Raw genomic sequence first — 24,105 nt, 5'->3', positions numbered from 1 at the left:
CAAGTCAGAATCCCTGAGAATGGCAACTATGCTTAACAAGGCACCTGTAGTTAAGACCCACTTCTTACAGCTCCTCAAAAATAACAGGGCTCTCTTCCCTCCTGGCCCATACACAGGTTCCCCTTGCCTAGAGACCATACCTTCCCATGTCCTTCCAACTGAATTTTATTTTTTTTTAAAAGATTTATTTATACAAGAACTGGGGTACGGTCAGAGGTGCGGGAGGGTGAGAGAATTCACCAGAGACAGAGTGGAGAGCAGAACAGGCAGATGGACCAAAGACACTGCTGAGGGGAGGAGCAGGCAAGACAGGAGAGGTCTGCCGCACCATGTGGGTAGCTCCCTGGCCAGCTGGGAATTGAACCCATGTTGCAGAGGCTGGGGACAGCTTCACAGAGTGGCGCTCAACCCGCTGCACCACAAGTGAGGCCCCCAGCTGAATTTAACCATCACCTCTTTCTTGCTCTCCCCAAACCCTGGCTAACTTCTAAAACAGCTCTTATTATGTGGAATTCTGCCTGTCTGCTCTTTGTGCCCGGAACAGTAAGAAAAGTAAGTTCCTATGGCAAGGTGCCTGGCACAGAGGTGGGCCTTAATTGATATTTGTCGACTAGGTAATGTATGAATGAGTACTTGGGCAAGGACTTGGCCAAGGACTCTAAGACCTGTGGTGGAGTGGCAGGCCCTTCCACCTACCACCTACAGGGTCTGATTCATTTATTTATTTATTTGTTTATTTTTGTGGGACCCTTGCCGGTGGCGGCGAGGGAACGAATCGGCGCTGCAGAGGCTGCGGGCAGCCTCCCAGCCCAGCGCTCAACCGCTGCGCCACCAGGGGAGGTCCCTACAGGTCTGATTTAGAGGCCATGGACACCAAGGAGAACCTGTGCCCCTATATTAGCTTTCTTCTTGTGGCCTCATGGACCTACCCCCACTCCTCTGCTTGGGGTCTTGAGTTCTTCCTGCCAGATCCAGGGCATCTGGAGACAGCATATTTGTTTGTTTGTTTTTAAAGATTTATTTATTTATGCATATAAGAACAGGGGTATAGGCCAGAGATGGGGGGGTGAGATGATTTACTAGAGAGAGTGGGGAGCAGAACAGGCAGATCTACTGAAATACACTGCTGAGGGGAGCAGTGGACACGATAGGAGAGGCCTGCTGTGCCATGTTGGTCACTTCCCTGGCCAGGACCAAACTCAAGCTGCAGTAGCTGGCTATAGCTTGATAGCGCTGTCTTTAACCCCTATGTCACCAGGGAGACCCCGAGACAGCATATTTGTACTTCAGTAGCAGCCTGTGTCTGTTTTCTGACCCATCAGAGAAATCAAAAACCCATTCCAAACTTATGACATTATAGCTTCAAGGAATGAAAGTGGAAAACCAGGCTTTGCCCATTCAATAGTGAAGGTGTTCAGGGAAACTAGGCGGCAGATGCCCAGTAGAACCAACACTGTCTTGGACCGTCTTTGGATACAAAGTCAAGTATTCTCACCACTGCCCTTGAGAGTGTCTCTGTCTAGTTGTGCATTGTGGGAAGGTCTTGAACTGGGCCTTAGTTACAATAGCAACAATAACTGCAGCTATGATTCTTGCTGAAGGCATGTCATGTGCCAAACATTGTTTAGACAGTTGACATGCAGCCCCTGTCACACCTCAGACAATCCTTTGTAGATTAGGAAACTGAGGTGAGAGAGGTTAAGCCAATCCATACAGATGCGAGTGGTCGAGAGGACTCCAGGTGAGTCGGGAGAAGATGAACACCAGTTTGGGTTGGGACAAAAGTGGCCTCAACTTTTTAGCTGGAAAGGTAGGTATTGGAGGGGGGGGTGTCACCAGTGATATATAAGCCCTGCTTGCCAGGCCAAGGAGCTGATACTTGCTCCTGTAGTCTCCATACCAACTTTCCTCTGTGTTTTGATGTTAGTGGTCAAATGCTATAATGCGACCTAAGGAACTGGAGCTGGGAGTCCTGGCTCTGCTATAGGCTGGCTGTGTGACCTCAGTCAGGTTCCTGTTGTCTCTGGGCCTCGTGTTCTCTCTCTCTCTCTCTCTCTCTCTCTCTCTCTGAAAGGAGCCTGACTCAGCACTTCCAAGCAGCCAATGGGTCTTTTCATAGCTATCGAACACAATCTCAGGACAGAACAGCTTTTAACTTACTTCAGTCTTGCCCCCAAATAGCTCCTTCTCCAACTTCACAGGTACCCCCAGGACACAGGGAAGACTCAGAGGAGAGAGTTGAGGCCCTTTTGTTTCTACATGCCTGAGTCAATGGATTGTCCTGATTGGTGCCCTGGGTAGGTCTCCAGACCCAGAGAAGACATCTCTTCTTCTTCATCCTCCTCCTCTTCTAGTCTATTCATTCATTCCTTCTTCAAAGGTTGACAGCATCTCTGTGTCAATAATGCTACTAGGCCCTGGGATATAGCCAGGGACAATTTGGACAGGCAGGTGATGGGCTGCCTCTGTCTTAGAACAACTGGCCACCAGGTGTCACCAGTGCTAGCCACATGGCCTCTGGCAGATTTGAGAAGAGATTGCCTGAGATGGGGAAGTGTGACCAGCTCTGCTAGCCTCAATCAGAAGTAAATTCCTCAAATGGAAAAAAAATCTACCTCCTTGACCCTCCTCCACCAAAAGGACACCCTCAGAACTTTCTCGACAGCCCTGTTTGGGACCTTAGGAACTCACAACTTCTGACAAGAATGGAATTCTCTTTGCAGTCTGTCCCCATAGATCATCATCTAGGCTTCCTGTAAACCTCAATGGTAACCACAGCTCACAAAACAGCCTATATTATTAGAAAAGTTTTTCTGATATAGAACCAAAATTTGACACTGACTTTGACTTGCCCTAGATTTTCCTTCTGTGGACACAAAGAGGAAGGTTCTTCTGGCCTATCCAGCCCTTCAGACAATTGAATAAACTGATCAGACCCCTGAGTTTGTTTATTTGGTCATCATTCAGGAGTATATACAAAGCATTTCCTATAGGTCTGGCCTTGGTGCCATAGTGGAGAGTCAGCCACATTGAGGTCTATCTTCCCATGGCTTATTGTCTGTCCAAGAAACCACCAACCAAACCAGCAATAACAATAAAGGATGAACATTTGTGATCAAATAGGAAAGAGGGGGCCTCCCTGATGGCCCAAGGGGTTACGTGTCAGCACTATAAAGCAATCCAAAGCCAATGCCCCAGCCAGGGAGCTGACACACATGGCGCAGCAGACCTCTCCTGTCTTGCGTGCTACTCCCTCAGCAGTAGATTTCAGTAGATCTGCCTGTTCTGCCCCACTCTGTCTCTGGTGAATCCTCTCACCCCCCACACCTCTGGCCTACACCCCAGCTCTTGCATGCATAAATAAAGCAATCTTTAAAAAAAAATAGGAGAGATTGGGTTGACTTAGAGCAGGAGGCAAGACCCTCACCCAGCTTGGGACCTGGGGAGACTTCCTAGGTGGTCAGGGCAGGGACAACTTGAAGCTGTTAAAATCTGAACATTTTTTGAGATAAATTGGGACAATTTTGCTGGTACTCTGAGCACAGTCTACTCATTGGGAAATGCAGCAACGTTGGGGTTGGGGGTTGGGAGACAGTATAGGGGACTCGAAGAACCATCCAGGCAGAGAGAGAACTCATGAGTTTCTAGAGGATTGACAAGGTTAAGTCTTGCTAAAGTGTATAATGGAGAAAGGCACAGTGAGTCAGGGGGCCCAAAATGAAGGAAGAGGCACTTTCAGGTCCTTCTATGGCTTCTGAACACAAGTGTCCAATGCCCAGATCTGGCTTGACATCAGCCCAGGGGAATCATGAGCTCACATCCCTTGATGCTATCTTTTTATTTATTTTTATTTTTTTATTTTTTTTATAGAGGCATGCTTTATTCATTTAGTCTGTTTGTTTGTCCGTTTGTTTTTTATACATGCACTGGGTACAGTCAGAAGCGCGGGAGGGTGAGAGAATTCACCAGAGCCAGAGCAGGGAGCAGAACAGGCAGAAGGACCGAAGTACACTGCTGAGGGGAGCAGCGGGCGGCAGGAGAGGTCTGCGCACCATGTGGGACCCTCCTCCGGTGGCCGGGGAGCAGCCGGGGATCGAACCGGCGCCGCAGAGGCCGCGGGCAGCTTCGCAACCCAGCGCTCAACCACTGCGCCACCGGGGAGGCCCCGATGCTATCTTTTTAAACCTCCAGATATCTAAACCCCCTTTCAAAGTAATGATTATGGGGCCTCCCCGGTGGCGCAGCGGTTGAGCGCTGGGTTGCGAAACTGCGCGCGGCCTCTGCGGCGCCGGTTCGATCCCCGGCTGCTCCCCGGCCACCAGAGGAGGGTCCCACATGGTGCGCAGACCTCTCCTGCCGCCCGCTGCTCCCCTCAGCAGTGTACTTCGGTCCTTCTGCCTGCTCTGCTCCCCGCTCTGGCTCTGGTGAATTCTCTCACCCTCCCGCGCTTCTGACTGTACCCAGTGCATGCATAAACAAAACAAACAAACAAACCAGCAAACAAATAAATAAATTATGCCTCTATAAAAAAAAAAATTAAAAAAAAAACAAAACAAAGTAATGATTATGAACATTTTGTTGTATTTATAACCAGAATTTTTCTCAAATAGTTGCAAATATATGCAACTACTTTTTCTCAAGTAGTTGCAAATATATGCAACTACTTTAAAAAATAAAAATGATATAACATACACAAATGTGGTATAATATGTATATGGTGGTTTATTACTAGTTTGCTTAATGTTTCAATAGGCAACAATCGACAAAATGTTGTAGAGCAACCCCGATACAAAACGGGGTGCCTGACTGTGGGTCCTCACCCGCGCGCTTAAAAGGACTTATCAATGCTCTACTGCAGGCACACGTGAAAGGTTAATAAAAGGTTTATTTACAAGGGAAGGGGAAATGAGGAAATGTACAGCTCTGGGAGAAAAGTGGGAGACAAAGTTTTAAATGAGTCCTACCGGATCCGCTGATCAGGAATCCCAAAATGGTGCTCTGAGAGCTGGCCGCGAGCCAGGAGCAGTGAAGCCAGGAGGCGAGCGATCGCGAGCCAGAGAGCGAGCCCAAGGCCCACGTGTTTGGTTTTTTATATCCAACCTGGCTGCCCAACTCCACCCTCAGGTCCCAGCCACCCTCCCTTGGTGGTGATGGGATTTGTCTTTCCCAGAGTCTTGATGGCTTTAGTCTGGAGTGGGGGTGGAGTCCACAAAACCTGTATGGGATTAACTCAGGACATCACTTCCCCCTAACAAAAATATTGAATTTAAAAGGTATAAAAGTTCAAGAGGATGTGCAGTTATAGTGAGTCTCCCTCCCTGCTCTCAGTCATTCAGGGACACTCCCTGAAGTTTACAGCCCTTTTCATCTCATTAACATATATGCATATCTACCCTTTGATTTCCATACTCACTGTTCTGCAACTTCCTCACTCACTTCACTAAATATCCCTTAGATATTTCCATATTCATACAGAAGGACCTGTTTCATTTTTTTAAAGAGCTGCAAAGAGTGTCATTGAACGGAGGCCCCAAGTTAATTAATTTATTTATTTATTTATTTATTTATTTATTTTTATAGAGGCATGCTTTTATTTATTTGTTTGCTGGTTTTGTTTGTTTGTTTTGTTTACACATGCACTGGGTACAGTCAGAAGCGCGGGAGGGTGAGAGAATTCACCAGAGCCAGAGCGGGGAGCAGAGCAGGCAGAAGGACCGAAGTACACTGCTGAGGGGAGCAGCGGGCGGCAGGAGAGGTCTGCGCACCATGTGGGACCCTCCTCTGGTGGCCGGGGAGCAGCCGGGGATCGAACCGGCGCCGCAGAGGCCGCGCGCAGTTTCGCAACCCAGCGCTCAACCGCTGCGCCACCGGGGAGGCCCGGCCCCAAGTTAATTTAATATGAACTGTTTTATAACCAGTTCCGTGACTTAAAAATATACTATCTCTCTGTGTCAGCAAATCTGGTGCTACATTATCATTTGTTGTGACTGCTCAACCTGCTACTCTACAAATGCACTGTCATTATTTTAACCAATCCCCTGGGGTTGAAAGTTTATGTTGCTTTCTACTTTGTCATGGTGACTTTTAAAGCAAACAATGTCCATTAGTGAGCCTTTTGGCACTACCCATCGGAAGTCTGAGAAATAGACATACTCTTTGTTCCAGCAACCCCACTTCTTACAGTCTTTCCTTATCAGAAAAGTAAATGCATAGCGATGCACATCCTTATGTTTATTGCAAAGAATCTTATGGTAGAGAATTTAAAAGAATCTAAATGCTCACTAATATGTGACAGATTAAATCGTAGCTCATCATTCTATGTCAGGAATGCTAGGTGAACACCAAAAATTATGATGTGGTTTTATTTTTACTGACCCACAAATATATCTGTAATATGTTTGTTCCTTAGTGAAAAAAGAAAGTTACAGAACTATAGAGCTAATGAAATTAAGAAAACAATTCCACTTATAGCATTAAAAAAGAAGAGAACAGAGGGTCTCCCTGGTGGTGCGGGGGTTAAAGACAGCGCTATCAAACTATAGCCAGCCAGGGAGCTGACCCACAGGGCACAGCAGACCTCTCCTGTCTGGCCCACTGCTCCCCTTAGCAGTAGATTTCAGGAGATCTGCCTGTTCTGCTCCCTACTCTCTCTGGTGACTCCTCTCATACCCCACACCTCTGGCTTACATCCCAGTTCTCATATGCATAAATAAATAAATCTTTAAAAAAAAGAAGGAAACAGAAGACAGTTTGTTGGTTCCTCAATAATTTAAATATGGGCCCTCCCTTGTGCCCTGGGGTTAAGTCTCAGCGCTATCACCACTGCGACCTGAGTTTGATCTCTGGCCAGGGAGTTAACCCACATATGGCACAGTAGACCTCTCCTGTCTTGCCCACTGCTCCCCTTAGCAGTGTATTTCAGTAAATCAGTCTGTTCTGCTCCCCACTCTGTCTCTGGTGAATCCTCTCACTCCATGCTTCACCCCCTCACCTCTGGCCTATACCCATTTCTTCTATGCAAAAATAAATAAATAAATATAAATAAAATGATATATATCTACACAGTGGAATAGCAATAAAAAGGAATAAAGCAATAAAAAGGAATGGAGTACTGTTAAATGCTACATGAATGAACTCTGAACACATATAAGAGGACAGACATAGTCACTTATTGTGTGATGCATTTATGTGAAACGTCCAGAATAGGCAAGTCTATAAAGATAGAAAGTAGATTAAAGGTTGCCTGAGAGTGGGGTGAAATGGGGGTAAGGGTAGTTGGGGGGGGGTGCTACAGGACTTCTTTTTTATTTTTTAAAGATTTATTTATTTATGCATATCAGAACTGGGATGTAGGCCAGAGGTGCGAGGACGAGAGGATTCACCAGAGACAGAGTGGAGAGCAGAACAGATGGATCTACTGAAATATGTTGCTGAGGGGAGCAGTGGGCGAGACAGGAGAGGTCTAGGCTGGTTAGCTCCCTGGCCAGGAATCAAACTGTTGCCCTGCTGCAGTGGCTGTGGCGATAGCTTCATAGAGCTTCGACTTAACCCCTTGTGCCACCAGAGAGGCTACAGGACTTCTTTTTGAAGTGATGGAAATGTTCTAAGATTGATTGTGATGATGATTGCACAATTATATGACTATACTTAAAGCTAAATGTGTATTTTTAATAAATGTATGAATTTCAGTATATCTCAAGCTGTTTCTAAAAACAACCGTAGGGGCCTCCCTGGTGGCACAGGGGTTAAAATCAGCACTATGAAGCTATCGCCAGCCACTGCAGCATGAGTTCGATCCTTGGCCAGGGAGTTAACCCACATGGCACAGCAGACCTCTCCTGTCATGCCTGCTGCTCTCCTTAGCAGGGTATTTCAGTCAATCTGTCTGTTCTGCTCCCCACTCCATCTCTGGTGAATCCTCCAATCCCTTTCTCCGCACCTCTGGCCTACACCCCAGTTCTTGTATGCATAAATAAACTTTAAAATTTTTTTAAAAAATAAAATAAAAATGAAAACAACTGTGGCTCTCCCTACCCTGCTAGGTACTTCCTTCCTGGAGGGCTTGGGTCCATTATTCACTCCCTGAGGGTACAGTAGTTCAATCACCTTTGCCTTCTCACCTACAATCATGCGCCATCCCTTTTCTCCATCGCATCTACTAGGAGAGCACGCTGTCCAAGAAACACAGGAATCAGCTCCATGATGGGACAATGGAATCACAACAAGGGATGTCTGGAGTCAGACTCAGAGCCACCCATGGATCAGACGTCAAGTTCTGGGCCTGCTGAAGAGGTGACCAGAGCCACGACAGAGGCCAAGAGGATGGGGACAGGCCACTCTAAGAGTGATCGTCAGAGATGATGATTGTGATGATGGTAATGAATGGAGCTAGCAATGACTATTTCCAACAAGTCAGTCTACGTGTACATTATTTCTTTTCACCCTCATGACAATCTTGTGAGATAAAAGGTATTATTGGGCCTCCCTGGTGGAGCAATAAATAAGACACAACCTATGAAGCTGTCCTCAGCCTCTGCAGCACAGGTTCGATTCCCAGCTGGCCAGGGAGCTACCCGCATGGCGCAGCAGACCTCTCCTGTCTAGCCCACTGCTCCCCTCAGCAGTGTATTTCAGTCTGCCTGTTCTGTTCCCCACTCTGTCTCTGGTGAATCCTCTCAACTCCCACAACCCTGGCTGGTACCCCAGTTCTTGTATGCATAAATAAATAAATCTTTAAAAAAAAAAAAAGAAAAGGTATTGCCATCCATATTTTAGGTATGAGGAAACTAAGCCCCAAAGAAGTTAGATACCTGAGCTAAGGTCACATAGCAAGGAGAGGCAGAGGTCAGATTGGATTCCAAGTGTATCATGGTCAACTGACATTACACTCCCTGCATCGAATTCCACCAGGATTCAGGGACATTTACACATGAATATTAGAGATCTTTGACCATGAAAGTCGTTATATAAGCAAACAGTGGCTCTTTAGAGGTCACAGACTCCTTCGCCCACACAGTGTTCCAACCCCTGAGCAAGCGCTTAGAGGTTTATTTCTCTCCCAGGAACACTGACACCAGTTTCAGGAAAAGACCCATGGCAGCTGTAACTGAACTAGAAATAGAAACATGAGTGGCCCAAACAAGCACTTCCAGGGGTTCTGAGAAGAAGCAACTACCACAAAGTGAGCATGTGGCCTCAGATGCGTAATGGCTGCGGAGCAGGGTGCTGGCACTCAGAGACATGGGTCTGAGGAAAGCAGGCTCACAAGCTGTGAGCCTGGCACCATGGGACTTGGGCCTAACTTCCCTCTGTGATTCTCAACTAGTTCCTCAGATGCCATATGGTCAGACCACAAGAGCCTCAAGGTTCCTGCCCCTCAGTACAGCTGGACGGAGCGCTGAGGACAGGCTCATGTATGCAGCTGTCACGAAAATTCCCAGCCCACAAGTTCCCACCCACTCTCCAGGCCCCTTATTACACCACTGATCCTGTCATGGTTGAATTGTGTTGTCCCACCCCCAAAAATATGGTGAAGTCCTAGCCCCACAGTATCTGTGAATTTGAAGTTACTCAGAAATAAAGCTTTTGCAGTTGTAATCAAGTTAAGTCATTAACGTGGATCCTAATCCAAAAGGACTGGCTCCTTTGAAGAGGAGAGAGCAAGTGCAGATTAGAGACCTAGGGACAGAATATGACAGAGGCAGAGACAGAAGTGCTGCAGCTGCAAATCCAGGAGCGTCCAAGTCTACCAGAAAGTGAGAGAAGTGAAAAAGAAGCATGGCCCTACTAATACCTTGATTTCAGACTTTCAGGCTCCAGAACTGAAAAAGAACATACTTCTGTTGTTTTCAACCACTAGATGTGTGGACTTTGTCACAGCAGCCACAGGAAAGTAATAAAGACTGCATTATGCTCTAATGCTCACAGGCTCCAACCACAGTGGGCGTTCCTGTGTTCCCTGTATTCCTCCATAGGCCAAGACCTTTCCCACCCCAGGGCCTTTATTGTTTGTGGCTCTTTCAGAAGGTTCTACACTCACAGTCCCCAACCTCCCCATTCTCAAAACACACACACACACACACACACACACACACACACACACACACACACACACACGGCTTTGCTCCGTCCAAAGGTGACTAATGTTAATCCTTAAGGGGCCTCCCTGGTGGCGCAAGGGGTTAAGACACAACCTATGAAGCTGTCCGCAGCCACTGCAGCACGAGTTCCATCCCTGGCCAGGGAGAAACCCACATGGAGCAGCAGACCTCCCCCAACTCGCCCGCTACTCCCCTGGCAGTCTATCCTCTCACCTCCCACACCTCTGGCCTGTACCCCAGTTCCTGTATGCATAAATAAATAAATCTTTAAAAAAGTTACTCCTTAAAAAAGAAGGTATCCCTGGATTCCTTGGTGGTTCAGGGGTTAAGTCTCAATGCTATCAAGCTATCACTAGACACTGAAGCATGAGTTCGATCCCTGGCCAGGGAGGTAATCCACATGGCGCAGCAGACCTCTCCTGTCTCGCATGCTTCTCCCCTCAACAGTGTATTTCAGTAGATCGACCTGTTCTTTTTTTCTTTTTTTTTAAGATTTATTTATTTATTTATACAAGCACTGGGTACAGTCAGAAGCGGGGAAGGGTAAGAGAATTCACCAGAGCCAGAGCGGGGAGCAGAGCAGGCAGAAGGACCCAAGTACACCGCAGAGGGGAGCAGCGGGCGGCAGGAGAGGTCTGCGTGCCATGTGGGACCCTCCTCTGGTGGCTGGGGAGCAGCCGGGGATCGAACCGGCGCTGCAGAGGCTGCAAGCAGTTTCGCCACCCAGCAATCAACCGCTGCGCCACCGGGGAAGCCCTCCCCTGATTCTTTCTTTCTTTTTTTTTTTTAAAAAATAGAGGCATGTTTTTATTTATTTATTTATTTGTTTGTTTGTTTGTTTTGTTTATACATGCACTGGGTACAGTCAGAAGCGCGGGAGGGTGAGAGAATTCACCAGAGCCAGAGCGGGGAGCAGAGCAGGCAGAAGGACCGAAGTACACTGCTGAGGGGAGCAGCGGGCGGCAGGAGAGGTCTGCGTGCCATGTGGGACCCTCCTCCGGTGGCCGGGGAGCAGCGGGGATCGAACCGGCGTTGCAGAGGCCGCGGGCAGCTTCGCAACCCAGCGCTCAACCACTGCGCCACCGGGGAGGCCCACCACTGATTCTTTCTTGATGAAGGAGTTCTAGAAGTGGATTGCTGGCTCCATTATTTCGCTGTGTTTTTAAGGTTTCCAACACGCAGTACCAACCTGGTCCAGATGTTCTTCCCGGAGGCTCTTCCTCCAGGAGAAGGGGCAGGGTGAGAATGAGGACTAGGGTGGAGCAGTGGGACTGGCAATACTGTCATCACCAGGAGACTTGGTGCTGGTGGCCAGGCAGCCTCCCGGAGGCCAGGCAGCTGGGCCTTGGGGTGGTGTGGAGCTGTCTCCTCTGGGAGTCTTCTGCTTGGGCATGTCCTTGGAAAGCATGACCTGCTTTGGTTTGGAAGCAACTAAGCCTTTGCCATACTCAGGAGATGCCTTTGAGAGTGTAGGAATTTCCCGCCATTCTTAGGAAACAAATTTGAAAATGAGTTTTCAGTGAATCTCATTACCCTTGAGAGGTCAATAGATCTAGGAAAGTTGTGTCTTCTTGCGTATGGTTGTGATGTGGAGAAGGATCCAGGCAAGGACCCTCCAAGCTGGACAGGGAGGAGCTACAGTTGCTCTATGATGCTGCCCAATCCTGCTCCCCAGGCCTGCCCCATCCTGCCCCATCCAGCTAGCTAAACTATTTGCCAGGGAGCAGCCACAGACCCTGCCCAAGTCAAGACAAGCCTTCCTCCCCCTCCTCCCTTTTCTCCTCTTCCCTGTCCCTCCTCTGTCTCCCCCTCCCTTTGACTCCCAAGGGGTTCTCGCAGAGAAATTAGGGGTGTGGTCATTTCTTAAAGAGTGCCACTTTCATTCCTCTGCAGGGTTTCTGTTCTCTTCCAGCCCTTTACTAGAAAGGCTGCTGTTACAGGAAATAACCTCATTTCCCTGGTCTGACTCCTGACAGCTCCCTCTTCAGAGAAAGAAGAGCCGAGCTAGAAATCAGACTATTAAAGCCAGGCAGGCAGACAGCATGGCATAGCTGCTGCACTGTCTTCGGCTGCTTGTGGAGTCCCCTGTGAGTATAGGTGGGGTAGGTTTGACGGTGGGGGCTTGAGGGGGGAGCTGGTGATCAGGGTTGTGACTGCAGGGGTGTGTGAGGGGGTTTCTGAATACCCTCAGTTTTGGGGAAGCAAAGGGCAATGGAATGGGGGCCTTCTCAAGCTCCACCTCCTCCAAGCTGTGGTGTGGCCTATCAGGGCCTGGGAGGAAGGGCCCTTCCTGGGGAGGGGGGGCACCGGAAAAACCCTCCTCCCCAGACACCCTTGGCTGTGGGCTGCGGAGGGGGGTGGGGTTGGGGGGAGGTGACACAGGGCTAGAGTGTTGTGGAGAAATTCCATTTACTTCCTACTTCCCTTTTCAGTTTGCACCAAGAAGGCTGCCCCTGGTCCCTGCGAGCTGTGACATCTGGCCTTTTCCAGAAACAACCTATCTGGGAGGTAGGAGGTAGGATCAAGACAGTGCGTCCAGAACCCAAGGCAGAGATCCTCCAGGGCCCTTCTGGCTGCCTCGCCCCACCCCTTCAACTCTGTTTTTTCTGCTTTGCTGACTAAGGTCCTTGTTGGGTATGTTCTGGGAGAGGGAAGGCCAGGTCCCCAGTAGTCCCTAGGTGGGTGACCTGTCATAGGGCAATTTCAGGACTGGGTCTGGGATAGTGGCTGACTTCTCTCTTCACCAGACCTGCTATCTCACTGGGGTTGGGTGGCAGATGCGTGTGGGAACCTGTACTTCACCTGCTCTAATTTCTTTTTTTTGTTTAAAGATTTATTTATTTATGCATACAAGAACTGGGGTACAGGCCAGAGGTGCGGCGGGGGTGAGAGGATTCACCAGAGACAGAGTGGGGAACAGAACAGGCAGATCGACTGAAATACACTGCTGAGGGGAGCAGTGGGGGGTGCGACAGGAGAGGTCTGTTGCACCATGTGGGTAGCTCCCTGGCCAGAGATCCAACTTGTGCTGCAGAGGCTACTGGTAGCTTCATGGGTTGCATCTTAACCCCTTGCACTACCAGGGAGGCCCACCTGCTCTAATTTCAACAAATCCTTCCTAGACAGGAGTTCCGGGGTGCTGTATAATCACCCTGTTCCCTAGAGTTGTCTCTAAGAGCAGCCCCTGGGTATAGCTGTCTGGGGGGAAAGGTGCCCACCAGAGCCCCAGCATGAGAACAGCAGGAGAGTGAGGGGAACACACCATACATTTCTTGGTCCCCACAGATGCCCCACTCTAACCTGCATCCATCCATCCCGCGGCCCCGGGGTTACGGGGCCCAGAAGGCAGCCTTGGTCCTGCTGGTTATCTGCATGGCAGCCCTTTGGGGACTGGGGGAGCTGCAAGGACACACTTTCTGGAAGCTTGTGCACTACCTGGCTTCCCTGCAGCTGGGACTGCTATTCAAGGGGATGTGCAGTATGGCTGAGGAGCTGTGCCACATCCACTCCAGGTAACTCCCTGCAGCACCCAGGCCTTCCTCCCTTCACCTCCACCCTTGGCCCTCTGGCTGAGCTAGACTGGAGTTGGGGCTGTGTTGTCACCCACAGGTACCAGGGCAGCTATTGGAAGGCCATTTGGGCCTGCGTGGGCTGCCCCTTTCGCTGCGGGACCCTGCTGCTGTTGTCTTGCTGTTTCTACTTCTTCAACCCAAAGGAGGTTGGCATGTCCTTTGCTTGGATGCTTGCCTTCATGGGTCTCTCACGGTCACTGGACATCCTTCTGAGGCTCCAGGTATGACACAGAGGGAGGTGGAGGGTATGAACTCCCAAAAGAGGGACTAGTTTAGAGGTTGGTCCTTGGGGCTGACACCTAAAACGTCCTGGGACAATGGGTTCAGCAATGGCAAAGAAGGGAGCAAGTCAGCAGTCGATTGGGGAATCCAGTTTGAGGAGGAGGCCTCTGGTGGTCCTTCATGGAGGCCCCTCCGTGCCATCCACAGGAACTGCCCCCAGCTGAGGTCTCTGCAGTCTGTGAAAAAGGGAACTTCAACGTGGCACATGGGCTGGCATGGTCATTTTATATCGGGTACCTGAGGCTGATCCTGCCAGGTGAGCCATCCACTCTGCCCCATCTCCAGATATATAAGACAGACAATAAGACAGGCAGCCTCTGTGTTTCCAGAACTTGCTATATTTTTCTTGTTTTTTTTTATTTAAAAAAAAATTTATTATTTTTATATCATTTTTCATTTTCAAACAATATTTGTTTCCCCCCACCCCCTCAGGTGTAGTCCCCATAGACTTTCCTTCCCCAATGCACCCGTGCACCATCACCTCAGTCCCCTGTGCTCCTCCCTCCCTCCCTCTGATCGCTCTCCCGCCTCCTCCCCTGCAGGATGTCTCTGATTTATAATTGTCTCTGTTTTTGCTTTGTTGTGTTTTGTACCGTTATTATTTTTTTTACACTGATGTCTTATTTGGTTCCCCTGTATTCCTGTTATAAGTGAAACCATCCAGTATTTTTCTTTTTCCTTCTGGCTTATTTCACTGAGCATAATTCCCTCTAGTTCTATACTTTTCAAAGTATTTTCAGTTTCAATAAATAATTTGATCCCCAAAGCTATCCAGTAGGCATGAAGGATGTTATTATTATGCCCACTTTACAGGGGCAGGGATGAGGAATATGGGACTTAGAGCCATTAAGTGACTTGGCCAGAGTAACCCATGAATCCTTTCAATAAATATTCAATACATGTTGTGTGCCCTTCATGTGCAATTTCTCCTTTAATTCATACCTTGTGAGGAAGGGATAATCAGCTTTGATTTAGAGATAAATCAATTGTGATTCTGGCATGTCCAAAATCACAGTCTAGTGAGGGGAGACAGGATTTGAGCCCTTGGCCATGACTCTGAGGGCCCACGTGTTGCGTCTGGCCTGGCAGCCAAGGCTGTGGTTCTCCCATATCCCAGTGATGTCTTCCCTGAACACTGGGGTTTGTGCCAGGAAACAACTACAGCCAGCAGCCTGACATAGTATACTGGGCAAGGAGTGGGAAGGGTTCCTAGCTGCTCTGCCCTTCCTGGCCCCCTGGCCCTAGATGAGAGTGGGCTGGACTCCCAGTTCTTTGTCACCCTACATGTTGAGGGGACTAAAGGCCTGAGTCCTAGTCCTGGGTTGGGTGGGACACAGAGAGATGACTACTTGGGCTTTTCCACCCAGGGCTCAAGGCCCGGATCCAAACTTACAACCGACTCCACAACAACATTCTGCGGGGTGCAGGGAGCCGTCAACTGTACATCCTCTTCCCATTGGACTGTGGGGTGCCTGATGACCTGAGTGTAGCCGACCCCAACATTTGCTTCCTGCATGAGCTCCCCAGGCAAAACACTGACCGTGCTGGCGTCAAGGGCCGGGTTTACTCCAACAGCGTCTATGAGATTCTGGAGAATGGGCAGCGGGTGAGTGTGCAGGGAGGTGGGTGCCCCTGGGGGAGAGGTCAGGAGCAGCATTCCAGAATTCTGGCCCTAACCAAGCACTGATAAAACTTAACCACCCTTCTCTGAGTCTCAGTTTCTTCAACTGGTGCCGCGCGGACCAGCACAGCAGTAGACGATGAGGCCACCTCAGGGTTGAGAGAAGCGTGCAGGGTGGTCAGGGTGTCGGTGAAAGAAATGACAAACAGACACACTTTAAGAGTGAAAATCTGAGTGTAATTTTCTTTGAGTTTGTGACCAATATATATGTTTTCCAAAGGCACAGGGACAATGAATATCAATGAAATCAGCTTGCTCATGGGCTCAGTCTATCACCATCAGGGAGGTGATCTACATAACAAGCAATGACTTTTATAGAAGAAAGAAGGAAGTTTAGAAAGACAAATAAGGGATTAAAGTTTGTAGTTCTAGAAAGACCGGATAAGATTTTTAGCATTCTTGTAGTGGTTCCTGGTGGTCGTTATCTTTTGATAAGCTTCTGCCTTTTCAGGGAACTTCCGCTGTACTTCCTCTGCTTCAGGGTGTTATGCTGTTCTCCCCCTGCGTGCCGGTTGCCCAGCCGGACCTAGGGACGGTTAGCCCTAAAGGTCACTGCAGGGGGAGGTGCAGCAAACTGGTTCCGGGGAATGGCAAGATTTGGCCATTGTTAAGTAACATTTTTTAAGCCTTTTCTAGAGGCTTCAACTGACCACCTCACTGAACTCTCACCACCGCCCTGTGTGCTAGGGACTGTTAAGACCCCTGCTTTATAGATGAAAAAATTAAGATTGAAACAATGAGAGAGGAGATCATTTCAACATGAGTATACCATGCTTTTTTTTTTTTAAGATTTATTTTATATTTATGCATACAAGAGCTGGAGTACAGGCCAGAGGTGTGGGGGATGGATTCACCAGAGGGGGAGAGGATTCACCAGAGACAGAGTTGGGAACAGAACAGGCAGCTTGACTGAAAAACACTGCTGAGGGGAGCTGCAGGCGAGTCAGGAGAGGTCTGCTGCGCCATGAGGGTTTCTCCCTGGCCGGGGATCAAACTCGTGGAGCTCATGCAGTGGCTGAGGTTAGCTTCACAGGTTGCAGCTTAACCCCTTGCGCCACCAGGGAGGCCCACCATGTTCTTGACTGAAAAGTTGCCCTAGATGAAGACTGACCCAGTGTCTAAAGGATTTCACATGGGTGTTGGAAGGGGGGATCCAGATCAGGGTTGAACCCTAGAGTCCAGCCCCGAGATTTGATTTCCAGCTGGAGTGATTAACAGCCCAGCTCTGTGGACCTTGCCCAGCTCTCTGAGGAGGAGAGGATCCGTGATGGGCAGATGGGTTTAGTGCAGCCCTGGCCCGGATTTCAGGAGTAGGATGTCAGCGGCAAAGACCAATCAGACAGGATAGACCCCATCAGCACCTACAGACTAAGGGAGCAGGGGCCCCGGCCAGTGGCAGTGGGGCCCTTAGGCTGTCTTACTGTAACAGGGTAGTCCCCAGGAAAGGGGGAGGTTCCCTGCCCCTCCCAAGGGAGGGTGGAGCTGAGCAGGAAGAGGAGAAGCTGCAGAAGGGACTGAGGAAAGAAGCAGGATTGAGCCAGGAGCCCTGGAGGAGGCGCATGGAGCCTAGAGACACGTGAAGAAGCTGCGCTTGTCTTTTGGTCGTGGACTGGGTGACACAGATGTGGGTGAGACCCATGGGGAGGTGACAATGGCAGCTTTTATCTTGATGTTGATTTTGCTCTTTTCCTTCCGGGCTTGTCCGGTTGTTTGTGACCCTTTTCTGTGGGTCCCCACTGGAAGGTGCTTTAGACTCATGGCAGGCTTTGGGGCCTTGCTCTGGGCCAATCCCATTTGGATGGACTTTTACCCACGAGGGGACGGGTAACTTTGGGTGCTTCACTTAGAAACTAGACTCTTTGCCTTACCTGTATTGTTTGCTAGTTTTATTAAAGTTCCTTCCCATTAAAGTCTCCTATGTTTTGTGTTGATGCGGCGGATGGCAGAACCCATTTAGAATAGGCAGGTTTGCGGGGTTTGGGCTGCCCCTCTCCCTGTCCTATAACATTACCAGTCCCTAATTAACTCTAGTCTTTCTCTCACCTCCTCCAGGCCGGCGCCTGTGTCCTAGAGTACGCCACCCCCTTGCAGACCCTGTTTGCCATGTCACAGGATAGCAGAGCTGGCTTTAGCCGGGAGGATCGACTGGAGCAGGCCAAACTCTTTTGCCGGACGCTTGAGGACATCCTGGCAGAGGCCCCTGAGTCTCAGAATAACTGCCGCCTCATTGTCTACCAGGGTAGGGATTGACAGGCTGGAGGGCAGAAGGAGACTAGGGATCTTCCAGGGGATCCAGAGATACGGTAGCACTATAACCTGGGCCTTCACTTCGCTGAGCCACTTGATTGCTTTCTGAGGTCTGGGGCTATGGGCCCGGGGTAGAACATGAAGAGGGGTCCCTCATTTCATTTAGAGATGCCAGAGAAAGCAGGAGGGCTCCCAGTCAGGGACCAAGGGACCAGGCTGCAGCCTTAGCTCTGCCATTCCCTTGCCATGTTTCCTTGGGCAGATGTCTGCCCTCTGGGGGCATCATCAAGAGGGATGGGATCCCATTATTTCTAGAGCCACTCTAGCTCTAGGATTCCATGAAACTCTAGCCTCATGGCTAAGGAGTGGGAGGTTTTGGGGAGGGAGGAGGGTTGGAGGATTTACTCAGTAAGACCCAGGCGTGTGCTTTTTTTTTTTTGCTTAGAAGAACTGGGGTATAGGCCAGAGGTGGGGAGCCGGGGGGAATTTGCCAGAGACAGAGTGGGGAGCAGAATAGGAGGATTTACTGAAATACACTGCTGAGGGGAGCAGTGGGAGAGACGGGAGAGGTCTGCTGTTCCATATGTGGGTCACCTCCCTGGCTGGGGATTGAACTCAGGCCAGAGGCCCCCCAGGTATGTGCTTAAGTGAGAATTTGTGAGGTCCTAACTCCACTCCTCTCCACCTTCTCCTGTTCCAGAATCTTCAGAGGGGAGCAACTTCTCACTGTCTCAGGAGATTCTCCGGCACCTGAGGCAGGAGGAAAGGGAGGAGGTTTCTGTGGGCAGCACAGAGGCCCCAGCGGTGCCTCCTGCCTCCACGCTGTCCCAAGAGCCTGAGCTCCTCATCAGTGGCATGGACATGCCCCTCCCGCTCCGCACGGATATGTTCTGAGGCTCATCTTGCCTGAGCACGAGCGATCCCTAAGACTCCTTCAGTGTCTGGATGTCCACGTCCTAACACAGCGGGCCATTCAGACAAGGTTCCTGGAGTTGACATGACAAAAGGAATCCCATGATCTGGGGCAACTTGTTTTACCCCTTGGAGCCTCAGTATCCTCATCAATGGAATGGGATTATAATCATTACCTTACCTACCTGACAAGGCTGTTGTGAGGACAATGACTATAAGTGTAAGGTTTTGTGAATTCTAAAAAAAAAAAATCAGGTAAGCTTCAGGGACACGCCAGATGTCTTTCACTGGACCCTCCGAACTATGCACCACCCTTCTCTTCCTCCTCTGCCCTGGAGTGGCATCAACAGGCTCCCTTGTCCTCTCACTTTGGTTATGTTAGGTCAGTGAGGACTCCCGGGGGAAGAAAAAGAGGGTAAGGTTGGGGCATTTACTCCCCAGCCCTCGTGCTGTGATATCAAGGTCATGTGGGCTCTCTGCAGCTCTCATGTCCAGTCACAGCTCAGTAACCCTCCGTAACTCCAGGTCCCATCAACAGCAACATCCCTTGCCCCTTCAGGTCTATAGTGGTACCCCACATGCTCTGCTTGGGGTACTCACTCTCACGTGGTTTCCTTATTCCCTACCATTTATAAGTAGTTCCTTTTTAAAATCACTCCTCAGATGATCCATTAGAGTGTGTGCTCTTGCACCCCAGTCAGACTCTGGCTGACATTATCCAAATCTGCATGCGACAATTTGCGTCCTCACACCTCTCCTCATCCTAGAAGAAGGCAGTGAGTGGGGAGTGTCATTTTGATGTGGACAGAGTCCCCTAGACAGGTTGAGGGCACAGAGTGGGGGAGCACCCCCCACTCCATCTGTTCTTTCTGTGCCCGCATCTCCAGTGCAGGCCTGGGGGGGCAGGGAGTGGCAGGCCCCAGCTAGCACACAGAGCCCACAAGGGGTACATAGCTGCAGCCTGGGCAAGGGTCACTGAAAGCGGCAGGGGCCACTGATGCAATGTCCTGGGATAAGTGGGCCTGCGCAGGATGAGGGGCCAGGGATGCCATTATTGAGCCACTGCAACAACATGAAGAGGGCAAAACTGCCCCCATCCGGGAAAGCAGGTGGCCCACTTCTGTCAGTTCCACCTGTGCCACTCAGGACATGTCCCCTGGGACTGGCCCCTCCCTCCCACCTTTGCTTTTATCACAAATGCTCAGTCTACATTTCTGAGTTGCACATCACTGTGGAGAAAGGTTCTCTACATAGACACAACCCCCAAGGATGACAGAGCCAAAGGTGTGAAAAGGGAAATAGCCCTTTTTCTCCTTGGATGTCCCAGACATTTTGCCCCCAAAGTCTGAACACCCTCCAACCCCACGCTAGACACTTCTGCACCTAGAAACCTGCCCAGAATCAAGGGCCTCCCTACTGGACATTCCTCTATCCACCCAGTGCCAATGTGGTGCTCAGGATTTAGGATCTGATGGTCCCAGGTTCAAATCCCGACTTTACCATTTAATATCTGTGTCTCCCTGCTATCCCCTGCTAACTGTGACTTCTCCTTCCAAGGCTGTTTGAGGGGTGAACAGTACAATATATAACGGTCCACAGGTGAGCCCAGTGCCCAGCACATAGCTGGTCCACATGCAGGAGCAGCTGGTAACATTATAGGTGCTCCTTGCCAGGCCCAAGGATGCAAGTTAGTTCTCTGCGCACTTACAGTCTCCACTTCAGTACCTCTTTGACTTCTGCTGTTCCCCAGATTCCTTGACTGTGTGGGAACCTCATCAGAGGCAGTCCCCAGGGTAGACTTGTCACCCTCAGGCATTCCCCAGGGTAAAGCACTAAGAGTCCTCCATAGACATCCGTCTGCAAGTTCCTGACTGCATGTGAGTGAGGCTGAGTGGTGTCAAAGAGAGTGATGTCCATCCAGACAATCACCGGGGGGGCTCCATTCTGCCTCCCTGGCCCCCTGCATCTTCCCAACCTCCATGTCCCTCCTCTGAAAACCTCCTCCTCCCTCCTTCTCCCAGATAAGATCCATGGAGATCCTTTTCCTTTCTTGTTTTCCTACCAGTTGGAAGGTTTTGGATCTAGGATAGATTCTAGGCTGGTTTCAGAAAATGGGAGGCAATGAGAGCCCCCAAATTCCTCCCATCCCATCCTGGGAAGGCAAGAGAGAGTCAGTGGGGGCCATTGAAAGACAGTCTGGGGAGCTATAAAAGGTGAATGAGACTTTGCAAGGGCATAGAAAGTACTTTGACACTAGGGCCTCCAAGAGGGGTTAAGTCTCAGCGCTATCACCACTACAGCCATGCCCTGCCAGGTAGCTAACCTACATGGCACAGCAGACCTCTCCCATCTCGCCTACTGCTAGCCTTAGCAGTGCATTTCAGTAAATCCTCCTGTTCTGCTCCCCACCCTGTCTCTGTTGAATCCTCTCAACCCCCCACCTCCGTCCTACACCCCAGATCTTGTACGCAAAAATAAAAATAAAAAAAAAGAAAGCACTTTGACACCAAAAGGGGAGGAATTTAGAGGTGGGAGGAGGGACTTGGAGAAGGAGCCTGGTGGTCTCTGAAGAGGAGGGAGTAGCTTTGGAAGGGTGGTCTTGGGTGTTGGGAATGTTCATAGCAGCATGTGTCTGGACAGGGACCTTAAACTTCCTTTATTTCTCCAGTCCACCACAGGGCCTTCTCTGTAAACATTCAGCTCCAGCTGAATCCATATGTGTTCTTCTGAAGCTCTACTATCCAGGCCCCAATTTGCTTTTGGCCAAATTCTCGGTTTAGTTTCTTGTTCTGAGTCAAGTCAGGCCAACTTTCCAAAGTCTCCCTTCTACAGATATGTAACTTCATCAATGCTGAGCCGAGGCCCATCTGGCACAGGGCAGAAGCCAAGGATAAGAGGTCCCTGCCGGGTATCTTGGTAACTGTCCTGGGGGCCCAGCAATCGCCAGTGGATGAGATAAATGCCCCCTTCCGGCTTCGGCACTGGTGGCTCTGTGTGGAGAGTGACATGGCCCTGTTGGAGCCTTGGCCCAAGGCGGACAGCCACCACGATGCAGACTGCCAGCAGGACAAAGACAGCGACGATGACGGTGAGCGCTGGCAGCCCATCCTGGTGAGGGGGCGCCCAGGGCTGCTGCCCCACTGAGCCATTGACAGCCGGAGAAGTCCAGGAAGAATGGCCAGCCTGGGAGGGGAGTGGCAGAGAGAGAGGGTGACCTAGCCATGTAGACAAAGGAAAGGACCAAAATAGAGAGGCAGACACCCAAAGGGAATTGGGAGAGAGAGACAACGAGATTCAGGGAGAGAGGAAGAGAGACAGAGAGTGACAGAGTAAGAACATGGAGAGAGAGAGAGAGAAGCAGAGAGCTAAAGACTGACAGAAATAGACACATACGCAGCATCACAGAGAATAGAAGAAAATGAGAGGGCAATCCAGAGAGCGAGAGACAAGCTGAGAGGCAGGAGGGGAGGCAGGGGGGTGGGAAGAAACAGGGAGACAAAAGTCATTCAGACAAAGAGGACAAAGCAAGAGAATCCCTTACGGCCTGCCACAGAGTTGGCCCCCAAGCCCAATCCCAAGCCTTCTTGTCCCAGTTCTCCAGCAAAACAGATCCTGAGCCCTGGGTCAGGCACCAAATCCACTGTGGGCTGCAGTGCACCCTGGGCAGTGGGCAGAGAGTAGCTGTGCTTTAACTCCTGGGAAGAGCACTGTGACCAGCATCCTAGGTTCCCACTATCCCTGACTCACACGGAAGGCAAGCTGCAGTGGTATCCTGGGGGGAGGGGAGAGGAAGAGGAGACAGGAACCACACATTTGGGGTGCGGCATCAGCCCATAACATCCCCCCCAGGTTGTGGAATCACAACCGGATCCTGGAGGGGAGGGGGTGTCTGTTGTTCATTCCTAGCTCTGTCAGGGCTGTGGAGTACCCATGCCAACCTCTGCCTCTTTCAGGGTCCCAGCACTGTTCTACCTGAAGTTGCAGGTCACCCTGCTAAGTGCTGGATGAGGGGGGCAGTTGCAGTGAAGGTAGCAAGCCCCTGAGCTGGTGAGGTATCCACAGGCTCAAGAAACTCCCTAGCCTCCCTTCCCAGATGGACCAACAGGAGCAGACCCTGAGTCCTCAGCCTGGCCCTCCCCGTGGGCTTGCAATTGTGTCCAGGACAAGCCCATTCCTTTAGTCCCTCAGTCATAATCTCCACCCCCTCCCGCCCCCCAGAACCTGGGGCAAGCCCAATCCCCAATCCCCCCATCTCCCTTGAAAGTTTGAGGGGGGGGCGGGGAGGGGGCAACCTACAGCTCCCAGGTGGGGGGGTGGGGGTGGGGAGTGGGGGGGGTGGGGGTGGGGGGGGCGGGGAAGCGGCACCGGATGTACGTGGGGAGGGGAAAAGGGAAGCGCAGGCTGGTGAAAGTCATGGGGCCCCTACCGGTCTCATGGCTAAGCTATCAGGAGAGAGTGAGCAGAGAGTTTACCTGGTGCATTGTCTGCCAGCCCAGCGCAAGGCTCCCTCAGAACTGGCAGCAGAGAGGCAACGGAGAGAAGGAGAGCCTGATGCCCAAGCCGGGCCCCTACCCGGAGCTGCCACGTCTATGGGGCTCACGGGGCACACACCCTCTGCACACACACCCTTACTGCTCTCTCCCGCGCTTTCACTTCCGTGAGCTCTGAGACTACCCTGGGCCCAGCCCTTACCTCTAATCGATTGTTCCTTCATCTTAGGTCGTGGCACTTCCTATTGTGCCCCCCTGGTAGCTTCAGGTGTCTGCGTCTGCCTGCCCACCCCTCCTCCACCAGGCTCCAGACACTTGGCCAGGGCTCCTACATGCTGACTCCCCACCCCAAGCGATTTCCTAAAGTTACAATCCTTTGATTTTGTTTTTTAATTGCAAAATCACAAACACACTGGGAAGTGGAGACTATCACATGCTAAGTTCTCTAGCCAGCCACCTGCTCTGTCCACCTCTCAGTAGCCTGTCTTATTCATTTCAAAAACTTTGAGGAACTAAATTTACAAATAAAATAGACGCTCCACCCTCTTGCCTCCTTCTCACTGCTTCTTATCTAACTCCTAATCAGCTTTTATGACTTCATTCAAGTGTTACTTCCTCCAGAATGTATTCTTTAGCCCACTGTATTAAGTAGTTTTCTTTCTTTTTAAGATTTATTTATGCATACAAGGGGGGGGTGCAGGCCAGAGATGCAGGGGGTGGGGGTGAGTGGATTTATCAGAGACAGAGTGAGGAGCAGAACAGGCAGATTGACTGAAACACACTGCTGAGGGGAGCAGCAGAGGTCTGCTGTGCCATGTGGG

The 24,105-nt window shown here is 50.4% G+C and overlaps 2 protein-coding genes across 2 annotated transcripts; one reads left to right on the top strand and one right to left on the bottom strand.

Annotated features, from left to right (window-relative positions):
- Nucleotides 1-13,385: 13,385 nt before the first annotated feature.
- On the top strand, nt 13,386-18,776 carry STING1 (stimulator of interferon response cGAMP interactor 1; the record flags this gene model as incomplete). The annotated part of the gene is made up of 6 exons (XM_084252029.1): nt 13,386-13,612; nt 13,710-13,893; nt 14,102-14,210; nt 15,322-15,560; nt 17,688-17,874; nt 18,583-18,776. 6 exons carry the CDS (start codon nt 13,386-13,388, stop codon nt 18,774-18,776), a joined length of 1,140 nt encoding a protein of 379 aa, XP_084108155.1.
- Nucleotides 18,777-21,620: 2,844 nt separating this feature from the next.
- SMIM33 (small integral membrane protein 33) lies at nt 21,621-22,185 on the bottom strand (the record flags this gene model as incomplete). Its single annotated transcript, XM_084252627.1, is given in 2 exon segments — nt 21,621-22,044; nt 22,046-22,185. Coding segments are annotated over 2 exon segments (564 nt in total).
- Nucleotides 22,186-24,105: the final 1,920 nt, after the last annotated feature.

This window comes from Talpa europaea (assembly GCF_964194135.1).
Source record: "Talpa europaea genome assembly, chromosome: 13".
NCBI classification, from domain to species: domain Eukaryota; kingdom Metazoa; phylum Chordata; class Mammalia; order Eulipotyphla; family Talpidae; genus Talpa; species Talpa europaea.
The sequence above is the reverse complement of the archived record's forward strand: the minus strand, read 5'-3'. Positions and strand labels throughout refer to the sequence as shown.